The sequence below is a fragment of the Condylura cristata genome, unplaced genomic scaffold (genome assembly GCF_000260355.1).
Source record: "Condylura cristata isolate star-nosed mole 26May11 unplaced genomic scaffold, ConCri1.0 scaffold00001, whole genome shotgun sequence".
NCBI classification, from domain to species: Eukaryota; Metazoa; Chordata; class Mammalia; order Eulipotyphla; family Talpidae; genus Condylura; species Condylura cristata.
Genome location: NW_004567102.1, coordinates 72,595,523 through 72,613,753, shown reverse-complemented (window position 1 = coordinate 72,613,753; position 18,231 = coordinate 72,595,523). Strand labels below are relative to the sequence as shown.

General features: G+C 39.9%; 1 protein-coding gene across 1 annotated transcript in view; it reads left to right on the top strand.

Annotated features, from left to right (window-relative positions):
- Nucleotides 1-3,114: 3,114 nt before the first annotated feature.
- Nucleotides 3,115-18,231, top strand: part of TXLNB (taxilin beta) — a 30,481-nt gene continuing 15,364 nt past the window's right edge. Inside the window, exons 1-4 of the mRNA XM_012735020.1 lie at nt 3,115-3,561; nt 6,892-6,983; nt 11,897-12,067; nt 16,729-16,923. Coding sequence (XP_012590474.1) covers nt 3,129-3,561; nt 6,892-6,983; nt 11,897-12,067; nt 16,729-16,923 — 891 coding nt within the window. The 5' untranslated portion in view covers nt 3,115-3,128. The remainder of the gene's footprint in view (nt 3,562-6,891; nt 6,984-11,896; nt 12,068-16,728; nt 16,924-18,231) is intronic.

The following is an 18,231-nucleotide window of genomic DNA, read 5'->3' as shown; positions in this document are numbered from 1 at the left end:
GTTAGAAAGAGAGAGGAGAAAAAAAGTAGGAGTGAGCCCAAAAGACTACAGTAGAGGATTATGGGAGATTTGGTGGTGGGAGAATGTAGGTGGCCACATCTGAGCGGAGGCAGTCTTTATTGTGAAAAAAAAAAGAAGCAAGGGCGCAAAATAATAGCAGTTCAATAAATGTATATGAAAAGGGAAGGGAGGAGGGGGGGACCCGGGGGGAAGAAGGAAGGAAGTGGGAAGAAGAAAGGAAGGAAGGAAGGAAGGAAGGAGGGAGGGAGAGAGGTCTCACAAGATGTAGCTGCTGCTTCTCTTTTCTCTAAGTCACCTGCCAGGAGCCAGCAGAGAAGCTTGAGTGTATTCCTCTCTTGCTATGTCATACGATGTTCCTTCCCCCCCCCCCCCCCCCCCCTCCCCCGCTGCCTGGTGTCTGTGTGTGTCTCTGTGTGTGTAGTTTCTCTCTCCCTGGTAAGAACACAGCCGCCTGCCTGTCTCCTGTTGTCGCTGTGGCTCTGACTAGCTTTTTTTGCTGCCTCTTTCCTCTCCTTTCTTTTTCTGCTTAGCTCCTTGCCTTCTGGTAAGTATGACAAACACTCCCCCAAGCCCTGTGAGGGGATGTAGGGTGTGGTTTGTGGTGTTCAAAACTTGCAACTTTCAGATTGCCAGTGAACTGTTGAAGAACTTCCCATTGTTTTATTTATAATTAAAATGTGTTGTTCAGGAAGGTGAGTCTGTGTGTGTGTGTGTGTGTGTGTGTGAGATAACCCACTGGGATTGTCAATCCCAGTGAAAAATTCTCTCTTAGAGGAAGAAGAAAATAGGCAATAAAGGTACAATTTAGAAATCTAGAAGGTACAATTTAGAAATAATTTCTTGTAAAATTAACTAATATAGAAAAGGACAAGTTCAAAGTGATAGAGTTTTTGGACTTTGTTTTGTTCTCGTTCAATTACTTTTGGAATTCAGCTGTACTGTGGTTTACAATGACAGTGTTATACTATCTTAAAGTAGATATGGAGCATGAGTTTAAAGGATAGCCATACAATTGACATAAAAAAAACATTAATTACGGCTTCTGATGAATGAAGAAGAAATCAAATACAAACAAAACACTTGCTTTGAACTAACCACAGTAAAAGTCCTCGGGACAGTTTTGTTTATATTCATTACTTTTGATTTCATTTCATCCTAAGAAACCTACCTGACACTTTAAAACCCGCACTGTTTTCAATTTGATTTAAAAGTATTCTCTTCCCTTGATTTTCAAGGCTGAAGCACTAAATGCCATGGCTCCCTTTAGAAGAGCTTAAAATAACTTCTGGCTGGACAGCAGGTGTCATGTATCTTTCTCGGAGTTCAGGGAGGGGCGTCAGATATATATAGATGAGTGTGCCCAACAAGTAGAGGTCAGGATAAAGAAATTCCAGCCATGAAGACAAAAGAGCTGTTTACTACTTTACTTGATAATAAAGTTAGTGAATTAAAATGGGTAAGAGGAAAAGGGCTTCCTTCCAAGTTAACAAGTGCTCCCACTTGGTGGGGAGCAAGAGTGGGTGGCAAGGTCTACGTGCTACATTTTCCATTCTCATTGGCATTCTAGCATTTGGTTCTGCCTGCCCCGAGAACAAGAGGAGGAAGCTGTGGAGTGCATGGAGGGGTATATTTTTGTTTTCGCTTTCACGTCTCCACAACAGCAAACTCTGTGTGTTATGAGTAACCTGCCATTTTTTATGATACACAACAGCAGCAGCCCCAGTGAAGCCCATTTACAAAGAAAATACACCATAACTTAAAGGCATCAGCCAAATCTATTGCCACCCTAGAAATGGCCATAGCCAGAAACCCTGGAGTCTTGACAAAACTTATTCCTCATCCCCTACTTCCCAGAATCCATAATCCATATTGTATCTGAATTTTTTCTTAGTTCCTTCCCTCCCTGGTGATGACATATTGCTTTTTCTTAAAAGTGATTGTTATGATTAAGTTGTCCTAGAGTTTCTTAACTAAGAAAACTGTAATCTGTTTCTAAGAAGGTAAGTTTTTATACTGCAGCTAAAATGTATTACAGAAATTCAAGGAATTATCACTAAGAGCGTGACGATGCTTCATGTACTACTTTCTGCTTCATTTATTCTCTGTCTCGTTTCAAAAATGATGGTAATGTGAACCTCAGGGAAAAAGTTTTGCTGATTAGTAATTATGTGTTACTCATCTAGGAAAAGGGAAATACCAGAAAAGCAAAAAAGTATCTCCTCTACCCAGTATAACAATTCATTTGCATCAGTGTATTTATATTAATTAAATCTTGATCTAGAGAATAAAATAGTTTAGGAATGTCTGGCCATGAATAGTTTTAGTAAATACAATGGTTCTTGTATTAAGTGTTTTCTTGCATAAAAGTTTTGGGGGGGGACTAACATTTCTAAACTGAAACATATTGTGTATATATACTTCCAGTGAGTATAAATCTACTCAGAATTCTGTAGAAGAGTAGTAACAACAGCCCCTCCCTGGTGGCGCAATAGGTTAGGAGTAGCACTGCAAGCTGGCCGCAACTGCTTCAGTGTGCTTGATCCCCCGCCCTGGAGCTGACCCACATGGCACGGCAGACCTCTCCTGACCCACCTGCTGCTCCCCTCAGCAGTGTACTTCATCAGTCTACCTGTTCTGCTCCCCACTCTGTCTCTGGTGAATCCTCTCACTGCCCCTGCACCTCTGGCTTGTACCCCAGTTCTGTATGTATGAATAAATAAATATATCTTTTTTAAAAAAATAATAATAATAACAACAATGGACTATTCTATGCAAAATGACTAGCATGATTTTGTCAAACATTTTGAATAACTGTTAATGTCAATGATAGTAGATATTAGCCTGATTTAGAGACCAAACTCAAATGTACATAAACAATATAACAGTATAACAAACAATATAACAGCATTTTTTGATTTGAAAAAAAAAATAGCTCTCTACCATTCCTACTTACCTAATTGCAGTATCAGTGATTTGTGAAAGTATATTCATTCTGGTAGAGACTGTAAAAACTCCACAGTCCTTGGGAATATCCCTCCCTATCATTTACAGCATTTGAGTTAACAACAAAAACCTGATTGTGTTTACCACTAGATTCTGTTCCCAGCATGGAGACCAATCACCCTGTACCACTCTCAGGGAAACCACAGTCAACACCTCCTCCACAGGACAGTTCCTCATTACCGGGTCTAAGTGGTCTGGAAAAGCAGGATGATCGGGGTTCCTCACCCCCTGGGCAGCCACCAGAGAAGGAGGCAGGAGTGCAGCCTGACCAGGGAGCTCCGGACATCTCCGAAGAGCTGAATCGGCAACTAGAGGACATCATCAGCACATACGGGCCGGCTGCCAGCTTGGGGGGCTCTGCCCAGGCCAAGGAGCAGCCTGAGAACCCAAATCCACCGGACAATGAGGACGGGGACTGTGAGGAGGTCACTGAAGAGCCTGAGAGAGAACCCATGGCTGCTGGCGAGTCCACCACAGCCAAGGAGGCTGCCAGCAGTAAAGAGCAAAAATTGGAGAAAAAAATCCTAAAAGGATTAGGCAAGTAGCTATGTTCCAGTACATGATGTTTCCTAGCACTAAAGAGGAGTGTCCGCCTTTGCTGGCGTCTCACATCTGGATTACAACAGCTTCCTATCAGTTTTGCCTGCATTTTCTTTTGTTGTGCTTGTCCTAGCTGCTGCCCTCAGTGCTAGTGAACGTATTCATGTGTTGTCCACTCATTCTGTCCTCAATGCTTCCATTGCTCTTAGCATGAAAACTAAAATTCTTAGTACTTTTTCAGATGCTAATGGTCTAACCACCCCAGTTTCTCCTGCATTATCTCCTGTCACTGTACCCCCCAATTTCCCCTTCCTGAGTGAACAGTCTCCCCCATCATCACCACAACTGCTGCCTAAGGGTTACTCATTTCTGATGTCCTCTCTCTAAGCACCCCTCCCAACCCCATTGCAGCCCTAGGGCACTTAACTCACAACTCAAGTATTATGTTCTTAACCCAACCTTTGATGAAGTCTTCTCTGGTACCATGTATCTGTCCTTGCTGGCATTTACCATCATTTGAGAGATAAATTTATATCTGTGATTATTTGATGATGCATGTCACTCCCACTAGCTTTTTTGTCAAACGGACTGTCTCGGTATTTAACCATTGTTAGAAACAAAGTGATAGAACAACAGATGCCACACACTAAGTTCTCAATAAGTATCTTTTATAAGGATGAATCAGTGAATGAAAGAGAAATTGTACAAAGCAGAGATAGTGGACTCTGTATCAAAAAAATTAATATAGGAATGGTTTCATATGTTCAGATTCTCATACAGGTTAAGAATTGGTAGGTCTAGAATGGCCAAGCACTCTGGGTAATTTTGACACAGATTATGGAAGCCATGGTTGATGCTTGAACTCTCTGATGCCTCATGGCTTGGAATCCGCATACATGCAGGTCTGACTCCAAGGCATTCCATTTTTTGTTTGTTTGTTTTGCATAAGGAATAAATAAAAACTATACTGAGTGTTAACCTTCTATACAAATAACAAAATACTAGAGCAGGAAGAGACTTCAGTGAGTGTGATGATTAAAAATAAAACTGATTACAAAAAACAGGAAGAGAAGGTACTCGATGAGGAGAGAAAAAGTGACCCCTTCGGCCCACTCAAGCATTTCTAGCTCCCCGACATGAGACATGCAGTGGTTTTGCATGTGGGTGCGCTGCCTAAGAGGCGCCTGGATATGCTGAGTGTCACAGGTGCGAGTCAGACCAGTCTTTCCTCCAGTGGATTGCAAGATTGTCTGCAGGACAGCGTTCATTCGCTTTTCCTGATACTAGCTCGCATTTGGTCTAGTTTTACTCCCTTTATTGACCGTTCTTAAGCATCCATCAAGCCCAAACCTGTTGTTTCCTAAACCAAATCTGATCAAGACACTTGATGTCCAGCCCAGTTGTTGAGGTAGTAAAACAAAGTGCCTGCCCGGGGGGTGTGGGCATCAGTGATTATCGGATTAGAGACAGCAGTTAGAACAGATGGCAACTGGAGGGAAACACACACATCCACCTTCTCCCCTAGCTGAGAAGAAGCATCTAATCTGAATTGACTCAAGGGGCAAAGGAGAACAAAACCAGCTGTTAGTCTTTTATTTCTTGAGGTTTCCCTGGCACCAAAATTCCACATGGGAACAGAGTGATTTAGAAAAAGTAGACAATCTTGGATCAAGCTGTGGCTCTGCCAGTGCAAATTATGTACCTTCAGTCTTCTCTGGGCCTTAGATGCTTCATCTATAAAATTAACCATTTGGATGCCCTTTGAAGTTCCTTCTAAACAGAATTCTGTGATGCCATTAGAATTATCATATTTAGCATATAACAATTCGGGGTGGCCAGGGAAATTCAAATTTCAGTTAAACAATGCACGACTTTTTAGTACGAATGTGTCTTAATTGCATGATATAGCTGCCTCTCCAAGACAAGAGAAATGCCTGCTTTTGTGCAAGTTAATATTCCTAATTAGATTTTTATTGGGGAAAAAGATGTACTGTGTGGCTTGCCCTTCCTACTTGATTAGGTAGAGTGAGAAGTCCACATAGGTAAGGACTGGAAAACTGTTCCATCTTGGTCAGACCATGTGAAGAGGAACAGTCAGTAGTACATGCAGGCCTCAGGACTCTGCTTGTCCCACTGAGCACTCAGCCCAATGGCTACTTAGACACTGGGCTGCCTGAGTTGAAAGAGACAAAAAATACCACGGGGAAAGAAAAAATCTGACCCTCACCTTTAAATAACCATGAGCAGATGAGTTTTAAATGTAACAGCAAATGTGACTAGAAAGTGAAAGTGCCCACAGGGCCTAAGTCCTGAGTGGGAGGAGGGCAGACCAGGAAGGCTGACCTGCCCCAGGGACAGCCTGTGGAACAGCCCTCCTTGCTTAGTGTGTTTTCTTGCTCTATTGAGGATTTAGTTCTGTACTTTGAGTAGGAAATATGATGGCAATTATTGCCACCCATATCTTATGGAATGGACTCATGCACACAAAATGACAGAATTGGTTTCCAAATCAAGGCCAGAGGTACCGGGAAAATAATAACAAACCCCTCCCCCCAGTGGGCAGACTAAACTCTTCAGTTTCTTTGCTTTAGATTGAGATTCCAGCATCTGTGTATCAATATTGACTGTCTCGCTGCAGTCAGAAATTGTGATCAATTTTTGCCTCTTTATTGATTAACATGAGAAAAGAGATGGTTATTCCTTCAGTGTTTTTGATTCTTTTGAGCATTTCTAAAATATTCAAATGTTTTTGGAATACTGAAAACTATTTAGAAGAGTACTAAAAATGGACTCTTGACCTGAAAACTTGAGGATTACTCTTAGTGGCTATTTTCTGAGACTCTTTTGTGGGCTCATCCTCACTTTGTCAGATAGGGTCATCCATTCTTACGGAAAGTAAATTATATCTGAGGTTCATGTGAGTTAAGTGGTTTGACCAAGGTTGGATAATAACTAGCAAGTAGACAATCTGAGTTTCCAGTCTATAACATCTATTATCAAGTTCAACACTTATTTTTTTTTTTTTAAAGATTTATTTGTGCACACAGAACTGGGGTACAGGCCAGAGACTCAGGGGCGGCGAGAGGCTTCACCAGAGACAGAGCGGGGAGCAGAACAGGCAGATCGACGAACTACACTGCTGAGGGGAGCAGCGGGCGGGTCAGGAGAGGTCCGCCGCGCCATGTGGTCACCTCCGGGGCAGGCGGGATCGAACTCATGCGGAAGCGGCCCTAGCTTCTCAGTGCTGTGCTTTAACCTGCTGCGCCACCAGGGAGGGCCTCAACACTTATTTTTAAAATATCTTTATGATCTTTGTTTTTCTTTAAGGCAAAGAAGCCAACCTGCTAATGCAAAATTTGAGCAAGTTGCAGACACCTGAAGAAAAGCTTGATTTTTTATTCAAGAAGTATGCTGAACTGGTAAGATATTTGATTAGCTCTCTTTTTCCACAGAGCTTCAAACTGTGATAGAGGCTGTTCGTTTTTCTAATACATCATTCCAGAACATGCCTAGTACCTCAGACAGGCCAAAACTGGAATTCCTAACAGTAGAATTTTCAAAAGGAAATAGAAAAGCTGAGGAAGGAAAAGCAAAAGGAAGATAGAGTTGCAGTCTATTCCATCTTCACAATTTGGAGAGTGGGAGAGAGACTATAGATAATTGACAGTTATGGATATTTTCTAGTTCCTTCTGGTGATGAGATAACACAGAAATAAGCTTGATAAGAAGCAAGCTCTCTTTTAGTTCCAGTTCCGGGTTTGTCAGAGGTGCTCCCTGGAGAAGGCGAAGGTTAAGTTCTCCCCCTGTCAGTTCACCACACACTCTCATGATGTTGACTGAGTATTGATTTATTCATTCTCTTTGATCCACATTCTTCTTCCTACCACTTGGTTGCAGTGTGCCTGGCATGGTTTGCTTTTGTGCTCAGTGCTGGGGCCTCCCCACGCAGTCCCCCCAGTAAACTAGAGTTTCTAAGCAGAAGGGAAGCCATTCCCAGACAGCGGAGAAGCCATGATTGGAACTGGCTCCTCGCAGGCAGTCCTGGCATTGGTTAGCATTAGTTCTGCAGGGGACAGAGAGAACGCGGGGAGGCAGCATCCCTGGTCCAGGCGCCTCACAGCACTGGCTCCAAGAGCCACCTCTGCTTTTGGGCAAGTGGCTGGGGCCGCCATCCTCTCCAGTGAAGCTTGTCACTGCTTTTTCATTTCTGCTTTTTTTCTTTAAACATTTGTATTTGCTTATTTCCTTTGAAGACACAGTGACAGGAAAATGTAACTTAAGTCCACAAATACACACACGGGAGACAGGCTGAACTGCTCCCAAAGACTTACCTTACAGCTGAGAACATTCAAGAGCCATGGCCTCTCACTCCCTGTGGCACCTCCGAGGCCCTGGACTTCATCCTCTTCATTGTTTCCTTGAAGAGACCCTTGAACACAGAATATGCTGCAAGTTCCTGGTGCATTTCCTTCTTGATGGAGTAGAGCTTAACGAGTGACCTGCTTTCTTGCTTTTCTGTCCTAAGTTCTTTGACCACCATTTTTCTTTCCTTTTATTTCGAGGCGCCTTGTAGTACTGCATTGTCCCTGCACACAACACTTATACAATTCAGTGTCTTTTTTTTTTTTTTTTTGTTTTATTTTTCTTTTGGGGGGGGGGGCTCATGTACAAGATATTTGCTAATATAATTTTTAGTCTTCATAATTTTGTAATAGTTATGTCATATTCCATTAAATGGCCTTATCAACTAATTCTCTAATTTGGAAACATTTCCATCCCTTCCAATACCTATTTTACCAAATACTATTGCATTGAACATCATCATGCATTAGATTTGTTCCTTATCCTTTTTATGATCTTAGGGAAAGTTCCAAAATGGGATTACTAAATCAATGAATGCTTTTTTTAAATGCCTATAGGAACAGTACAATTTTAAAGCAAAATTTAATGTACCCTTTTTCCAACAACTCATTCAAAATAGTTAGGTGTCAAAAATAATTACCCCCCCCAAATTCAGCCCCTATTCTCAGCTGCCCATCCTTGCTATTTTCATTATTTTCCCTTTGCTCTCAATTTACCTACTCACATGAAGGTCATTCATGTTTGGATTCTAGTGCATGTTCTATACTTGGTGGGGCTGGGGAGGATTCAGACCAGCCCAGGAAGCTGTTTGCAGACAGTGTTCCTGCCTCCTGCTCCCAACTCACAGCAAGACCCCAGGAAAAATCACTTCTCCACTTTGCCTGTTATTTTCTTCATGAGTCAGAACTGCTCCCCCTACTCTCAAGAAACTTACTGCTCACTTTCCTCATCAACCAACACCCCACAGAGGTTATTTTTATCTAGATCCCACTCAATTCAAGCCTTTATTACTATATTTTGCCATCTGTGTCATGTCTGAGAGTAAACTTGAAATCCCAAAAGATTGTTCTAAAAAAATTAATAGGAGAAAACTGACATACAAACATTCCCCCGCCCAACCTATTACCTTTCCTTTTTGGAAAGGGAGAATCATGAAGAATTTTAACCTTTCACTTGGAGGCCAAAACCCATTTCTGTGCTCACTGATTTGGATATTAGTGTACAAGTTACCTGAAATATTACTGTTAACATAAAATAAATCATCAAATTCAACTCTGTGAATCTAACTGCCACTCTAGCTTACTTATCTTTAAAGATTCTGAATTCTGCAATATTATCTGCTAGTGTATTCATTAATAAACAAAGTTAAGATCATTAATAAGTAAGGTTACTTCATGACTAAAATAAAAAATGATCTGGGAAGAAATATTTTGCAATTTTGCTCAATTTTAATGTACTTAGAACATTACCACAACTGTACTATTTGGTGTTTGGCATTAATTTTACTTTTTTAACTTAACAGTAAAAGAGAGAGTGAAAACTAGAGAAATTACAGATAAAAATCCTATATGCCTGTTAGAATTGTACAGAAGAACAGTGTCTGGGTACATTATTAAACTGCAACGCCAACATTTGGCTACAGTTGACTCAGAGGCAATATGTTTGCTTACATTCATTAGGAAACCCCATATGCATTCACAGAAGTCTGAAGTATTTGAACAAAATTAGCCACACTCTGAAAAAAAATTGTCAGAGAGTTAAGCATTTTTATTTCGAGCCAACCAAGACAGACCTAGCTAAATTTTAAATGTGTATAGTCTTGCAGTAAAACTAAAACATTAACTGGTCATTGAGCAAACACAAATCATGTCTTCCAGTTAATGAAATCCATGTAGGGAAAATCCTTCCAGACACTGAGATAAATCCATCTAGTACAGAGTCTCCCAAACAGGGCAGTGTGGTCACGATGGGACTATAGCTAATGTCTCTCTGGAGATATTTCAGGTACCAAAATTAAGGGGTACTACTAGGGCAGAGACCAGAGATGTTGCCAGACAGCCTAGGATGCATAGGACAAACCTTCCAGAAAGATTCGCCTGTCCCAACTTGTCAGTAGTACTAAAGTTGAGGTACCTGCCATATGCTTTAATATGCTTCAGAAAGTATTCTAAATCATAATAGCAGTAATAACAATACAAGTTCCAAGAAAAGACAATAGGTCATTTAAAGTTTAAACATGAACATGAGAAGTTTCGCCTCTAGTTATGAAATGGTTCAAGATGACAGGACCCAATCTGTCCTGTAGATAAGAGGTTAGAGTGAAAAACCTAAAGTAAAATACAATTTTCCATTTCAAATGATTTATTTATAGTACTATGGGCCCAGATTTCCCTGAGGCTAATTCTTATCAATAAGTAAAAATCATTCATAAGTATGAAGATAACATATCAAATGTGAATATCCCTAGTTTAATCTGGCAAAGGTTTAGAATGATCATTTCAATGTGTCAGGAGGGAAGTGGAAAGGAGTAAAATAAGATGCAAACTAAAAGGAGTGACAGACCTGTCCATATAATTCAGAGAAATAAAACTTTTTTTTTAAGACAGGGAAACTGGCACACGTCAGGCTTCCATGGTGTTTAAGTGTCCACTTGCATCAGGCTCTGTGAACAACAGAAGCCGGAGGAGCTCCCCGCCAATGTGGTCATTACTAGAACAAGGACCTAGCTGGCTATGAAGTTCCTTCAGGTGCTGAGCCCAGCAGATGACGCGCCTCTGGCCTGTGGCCTCGTTGCCTGTTAGTCTGAGACCCGCACTTCTAGAAGGGCCTAGTTCCTGTGGCTTCAGGTCAACCTGAGAGGCTGATCCCCAAACTCCCCCTACCTGGACTCGAGTTCCATAAATATGTCACCAAATTTAACAAATAAAAGGACAGACTACCCAGTCATTCTTGAGTTTTAGGTAAATAAATACATTCTCCTAAAAGTATATCCTAGGTAACATTTTGGATATACTTTTACTACAAAATTACTTGAAATTCAAATTTAACTACATTTTATCTGTCCTTCCCCTTGCCCCACCGACCCCCGACCTTGAGCACTCTCAGCACCTCAGCACCTTGGCTACGGCCATTTCCAAAACTTCAGTGTCGATTCATGCAGGCTTATGTAGTTAAGAGGGACTTGCTCTTCTCCCCCTTCTTTGCAACCCACTGATTTCATCTTCTGTCACCAGGAGGCTGCTTTTCTTTTCCCTGTTTTTTTTTTTTTTAAGATTTATTTATTTATTCACACAGAATTGGGGTACAGGCCTGAGATGCGGAGGGTGAGAGGATTCACCAGGGACAGAGTGAGGAGCAGAACAGGCAGATGGATGAAGTATACTGCTGAGGGGAGCAGCGGGCCGGTCAGGAGAGGTCTCCCTAGCCATGTGGATCTCCTCCGGGGCAGGCGGGGATAGAACTCATGCGGAAGTGGCTTAAGCTTCTTAGTGCAGTGCTTTAACCCACTGTGACACCAGGGAGGGCCTCTTTTCCCTGTTTTTAAAAATAGTTGCTATCAGCATATTTTGAGAAATAAAAATGTAAGAAATAAATGTTGATGGATGAATAAACACAAAATCTAGCAGATTACAGATACTGAGACCAGCATCAGTAGATAGACTGGAGAAGACTAAATCTCTTTCTAATACCTCTGCCCCCAAGAAGATCAGAAAAAGAAAAGATCAAGACTAATAATAAGGAAAAATCTATGAATGCTATGCTCTAAAAGCTGTATCGACAAGCACTGCCAATGCAACTTTGTGGAGTTTACTTAATTCCAGAGAAACCAGATAATACAAAAAAAAAAAAAAAAAAAGTTTCCAAACAACCAAAGAATGAATGATCTTTATGACTTTCTTTTTGGCTTCTATTCTAACTCAAAAGACTTTCTCCCACTTTTTTTTTTTCACATTTGCACCCCCACATCTAGCTGGATGAACATCGCACTGAGCAAAAGAAGCTAAAACTCCTTCAGAAGAGACAGGTACAAATCCAGAAAGAAAAAGACCAGCTACAAAGTGAACACAGCAGGGCTGTGCTGGCTCGCAGCAAGCTGGAGAGTCTGTGCCGGGAGCTGCAAAGGCACAACAAGACCCTGAAGGTAAGAGCAGGAGGTGGCGAATCACACGGGCTGGCAGCGCTGGGCCCAGGCTTCTGCGACTCCAGGAAAGATTGTGTTTGGGCAGAGAAAGGGGTTCACGTGCTAGCCTGCCCTGTGCTTGCTTGCTTGTGACTTCCTGTAATTACTGTACCTGGCTGGTCTGTGTCCTCATCTGTAAAATGGGGATTATACCAACTTCATTGTGTGGTTGGGGGGAAATTAAATGGGAGGTGGCTGACACCAAGCAGATCCTTAGCAAAACTGGGGTCCTTCTGAGTTAGCTTTTGCTATCTTGTAAGGTAGGCTTTCCTTCTAATCTTCAAAATGCCAATTGAAAAAAAAAATCAGTCCTTGTTTGCATTATAGTGAAATGTGCATAACATCACATAAATTGCCACAAAACGCATTAACACAATAAAGTTAAGCGCAAAAATGTCAATAGTCATCAAAGAAAAAAGCTACTTGAAAAAGCACTGTTCTTCCGACTTAATTATTCAATCTAAAATAATGGACTGATCTCTTCATTCATTCTGCATTGACTTCATTAATCACAACATAAGCCTTTTACCCTGTGGATAATGTGCTTTCTCAGACACTAGCAAGACACAGGACTCGCTAACATAATATTGCGTGAGTCCCTTCTAGCTGAAGGTCCTGATGCTTTTGACAATAATAAATTAGGCACCAGTGGATTTGTGAGATTGTGATTCTTACACATCTCTTTCCACCTACTTATTTTCAATTGGGCCTTTGCATAGAAAGTGTACTTGTTATAGACAATATACAGTCAGGTCTTGATACTTTCCATTTTTACAATATCTGCCTTATAATTAGAGTATGGGTCTATTATAAATAATGTAACTATTGATGTAGTCAGATATGTGTGTATCATTTTGTCATTTATTTCTAATTCTCACTTGTTTATGTTCATATGTTCTTTTTAGAATATCTGAACTTTTAATTCTGTTTTATTTTTGTTTTTAAAGATTTATTTGTTTATTATTTATGATTACAAGAGCTGGGGTGCAGACCAGAAATTCAGGGGAACAGTGAGAGGGTTCACCAGAGACAATGTGGGGAGCAAAACAGGCAAATCTACTGAAAATACACCACTGAGGGGAGCAGCAGGCAAAATAGGAGCGGTCTGCTGGGCCATGTGGGTCAGCTCCCTGGCAGGGGATTGAACTCATACTGCAGTGGCTGCGGATAGCTTCATTGTGCTAAGGCTAAATCCCTTGCACCACCAGGGAGGCCCTGTTTTTTCTCTTGAGTTTTTAATTATAATTTTGCATTTTTAGTGGTTGCTCTGGCTTATAATATGCATTTCTTAACTTTTCATAGTCTATCTGGTGTTAGTACTATACCACTGTACATAATATGTGAAACAAAGTAGGTCCAATTACTCCCCTCTAATTTAAAATTGTAATTGTTATATGTACTAATTTATAAACTTATAAAACCCATGAGACAATATTATGATTTTTACCTGAAACAATCACATTTATTCTTTTAAAATTAAATGTAAAACTATATATTTTTTTATTTAACCTTTTGGTCCTCCTGGGCCTTCAAGTTTCATTCACTTCAACCTGAAAAACTTCCTTTAACAATTTTACAGTACAGGTCCGCTGGAAATCAGCTTTTACTTATTTTCTCATGTTTAAAATGTCTTTATTTAGCTTTTATCGTTGAAGGCTATACTCAGTGGATATAGAACTATGGGTTGATAGGGATTTTTTCATTCTTTCTCTCTGTCTTCTATAGATTCTGGATTCTGGCCTCGATAATTACTGGTGAAAAATCAACAATAATTTGAGTTGTTTTCTCTGTGTATGAGATATGTCATTTAATTCTGGGTCCTTTAAAATTTTTCTACTGATCATTGTTTTTCATAGTTTTCTCTGTAATTAACCTATTTGGGATTTGCTGTGTTTCATGTACCTGTAATTTTTGTCTTTCAGCAAATTGGGAAAGTGTCAGTCACTATTTCTTCAAATACCTTTTCTGCGCCATTCTTTCTGCCTTTCCTTCTAACATTCTGACTTATGAGTGTTAGACCCTTTGATATCAGCCCCCATGTAGCTGAGTGGCCTCTTCATTGCTCCTTTTTCTCTTTGCATTAGCTTGGTTTATCTTCACATTCACTAACTTTCTTGTCATGCCCATTCTATTCCAAGGGATTATTAAATGTTGAGTTTATAACATTTAACACCAGCGCTTCCATTTGATTCTTTTAAATTATTCAAACATCAAACTACATTAACAAAGAACTGTTCAGAAGGAGATAAACAAGTGTCTCAGGAAATATGATTTTAGGAAAGGTTTAAAATCACAGGATTTTAATGTGCAAAAGACTATATAAATCGTCTTAGCCAAACTCCTCATGTCTATATACAAATGAATAATAACACTTTAATTCTTTAAATAAAGTTTCACTGAATACCTGTAGGTTATATGCCAGACACAGCACCATTTCCAAGATGCACAGACACTTGTAAAGTTTATTTCTTGATTATGTTAACTGCTGTCCCTCAATCTTATTTGAGTTGTTAGTTTTTGCTTTGAAATAATGGATTCAATAAAGAAAGATTTTATTTCTAACACTGTTCAAATGATTGTAAATTCATTACCAAAGGACTCAAATTTTATAAAATTTTCATAGATTTAGTTTTGTCTCATTGCAAAACAAGGTAATATAAAATGCTAAAATGCCATTTTGGGACCAGGATTGGGTGCTGTGATTGACTGACATTTGTCTAAGGCTATCCTAACACATACTTCTTTCTGTAGTCAGAAGCCAGTTAAAAAGAAATTAAGACTTGCTGAGAAGTATGAGATGGTTCTTTCATTTACTATTCATTCATGGATGGAATAGTTATAAAGACAAATGGTATTCAGATGATGGGTTTTGGTTCTTTGAGACTTTGTTGACGTCTGAGCCAATCAGAAACAAAAAGATAATCACTATTAGATGAATTTCATTTGCTTGTAACAAACAGCAATAGTCACTTTTAGTGAAGTACAAATAGGAAGTGTTGGCAAAGTTTAGGGAAATAATATCTAAATGATTCTGAACACTTCTTCAGATTATGAAGTATAGACATTTTTGACCATATCTCTAAGAAGTTGTTATTCAAAATTTTTATTTATACCATGAATAAATTATGATTTTAGGGCTCTCCCTGGTGACATAATGGGTTAGGATGCAGCACTGCAAGCTAGTCCCAGCTGCTCAATGCCAGTTCGATCCCAGGCCCTGGAGGTGACCCACATGGTGTGGCAAACCTCTCCTGCCTCGCCCGCTACCCCCCTCAGCAGTGTACTTCATTGATTGCCTATTCTGCTTTCCACTCTTTCTCTGGTGAAACCTCTCACCACCCCTGCACCTCTGGCCTGTACCCCAGGTCTGTATGCATAAATATATAAATCTTTTTAAAAAATTATGATTCTGATGTCAAGATTTAGGTAACAGGAAATATGCTAATATGATAGAGGATTCCAAATGATAAATTATTTCCAGAGAGTATATTTTCAGCTTCAGTTTTTATTTTGATCACATTTTTCTGCTATCATAACAAAGACCTGCACAATTACTTCTTTTTAAATCACTGTTTCTTTTATAAAATCCTGTGACAAATTTGATCATGGTAGACAACCAAAGGCAGTATAATTTTACTTGCCAACAATGAAGCAAGCTTTCATAATAACAATTAATGAGAAATGAAAGGATTCTGAAAATGTCTATATCACTTGTCAGCAGTGTTTCTATCTTTGGTATGATGTAGCAAGATTAAATCCTTTTATTCTAAAAGAATGAGAGGAATAATCACAAAGCAAACAAGTTTCTATATAAATACTGAGAAAATTTGGGCACATTGTTAGAAGTTAGCAATGAAGGGACAGTTCTGATTTAGTAGCATAGAGAACAGAGATGATATAAAGTTAATTTCCAATTCTTGAATGTTAACAAAGCAAAAGGGGAAATTAGATGTTTAGTTTTCCAGTTAAAAGGGATTGGAAGCTTAATATGCTTTCAGATTTAAAACTTACATTGAACATTTCAATTACCCTATGTGGCCCATGGGATGATTGTTCTTTCAGAAATAAAATATCCAACATATTTTCAAATATTTCCTTTCATATCCTGAATTGCTGAAATTGATCTAGAACTACCTTACTTACTTTTTGAAGCTTTTTAATGAGTTGTTCTGTGATCACTTATATTTATAAAACTGGTTATGCAATTATATAGTTAACATGCCACACTTTTAATAGAGAAATATAAGGTATAGTGTTCTTCTTTCTGTACCAAATCAAGGGAACACATGCTCTGTCTGATCATCATGGGACTGCATTTTTTGTTAGAGGTCACTACAGTATATCCATTCAGCAGGAGATCCGTCCTCCTTAAAACAAGCCTATTCGTGGATGACTCACAAATTCAAGGCCCTCATTGCACCTGCTCTGAGTGACCATGTATTTACAGCTGAAACCTTTGCTCATACATTTATTTGGGGCTGAGCAACTTTAGTGCTAGAGGACTGAGAAAAAAAAAAATCCTACTTACCCTGAACACTCATCTGCTTTCATTGACCACCCTAAGTTCTCAAAACCCAGGTGCATAATACCAGCTTATCAAAATATTTTGCTTTTAATGACAGGAGGAAACCCTTCAGCGGGCACGGGAGGAAGAAGAGAAAAGGAAGGAGATCACCAGTCATTTCCAGAGCACCCTGACAGAGATCCAGGCCCAGATTGAGCAGCAGAGTGAGCGCAACATGAAGCTGTGTCAGGAGAACACAGACCTCGCAGAGAAACTGAAGAGCATCATCGATCAGTACGAGCTCAGGGAGGAGGTGAGAACCACATCAAACAACACAGAAGCCAGTGTGTAGCTCCGGGTCTGGACTGCGAAGGGGGGAAACTTAGTTAATAGGAAGGTATGACCAGCCCTCTCCATTGATTAATATTTAGTTTGGAATTCTTTTAACTTGCCAAAATAGAAACAGGTGGGTTTGCAATAGACCTGGTTGAAAGCCCCATGGGGTTTCTTCAAAACTAGAATTGCTACAAAGCAAAGACAGCACACAGAAAGTTGCGGGCCCCAAGCAGTTATCCCTGAAAATATCTGTCTTTATAGCCAGAAAATACTTCCCACACTTCCTCTTAAGAATCACCCTGTCACCTAAATTAGGGTCTCTATTTTATGAGTCCTACAAGCCAATGTTAATACCAAGTAATAATCTTTTTTTTTTAATTTTTTTAAGATTTATTTTATTTGTGCATACTGGGGTACAGGCCAGAGGCTCAGGGCGGTGAGAGGCTTCACCAGAGACGGAGTGGGAGCAGAACAGGCAGATCACAAAGTACACTGATGAGGGGAGCAGCGGTCAAGTCAGGAGAGGTCTGCCACGCCATGTGGGTCACCTCCAGGGCAGGAGGGAATCGAACTCATGCAGAAGTGGCTTTAGCTTCTTAGTGCTGCGCTTTAACCCCCTGCACCACCAGGAGAGGTCTGCCACGCCATGTGGGTCACCTCCAGGGCAGGAGGGAATCGAACTCATGCAGAAGTGGCTTTAGCTTCTTAGTGCTGTGCTTTAACCCCCTGCACCACCAGGGAGGGCCCCAAGTGATAATCTTATAGAGATAATATTAATGATTTATTCAATGCTTCATTTGTAAAATGTGCTAAGTACTATATTTTGCATACACTATGTCATTTAATTGTCTCAGCGATCTTACACTTTGGATAATAATATAATCCATGCTATGTAGACTGAAATAGGGGAATTGAGATAAAATCATTTACCCACAATTATAAAAGTTAGTGGAGTTTTGCCTCCAATTGTTTAAATGCATTGAACTAGAAAGGCCTTTGATTTTTCCAAAATAATATTCTTATATTTAATGTTTTTAAGACTCCCAGATGCCCTCTTAGTATCTTGTTGTATCAAATTCCCTTCTTGCTGAAATTTTAAATGTCTGCCTTAAAATGTAACCAAACATAGTCAAAGTAGCTTTGTTGATAAGATTTGCTCAGGAAAAAAGCTGTGCCAGTCTTACATGCTTGTAGCTGTTAGGTAACTTGAGAAATGCCTCACATAAGCCAGAATGCCAGGCTACCATAGTATCTTGTCACAAGAACAGTCCTGCTCCAACGGGGG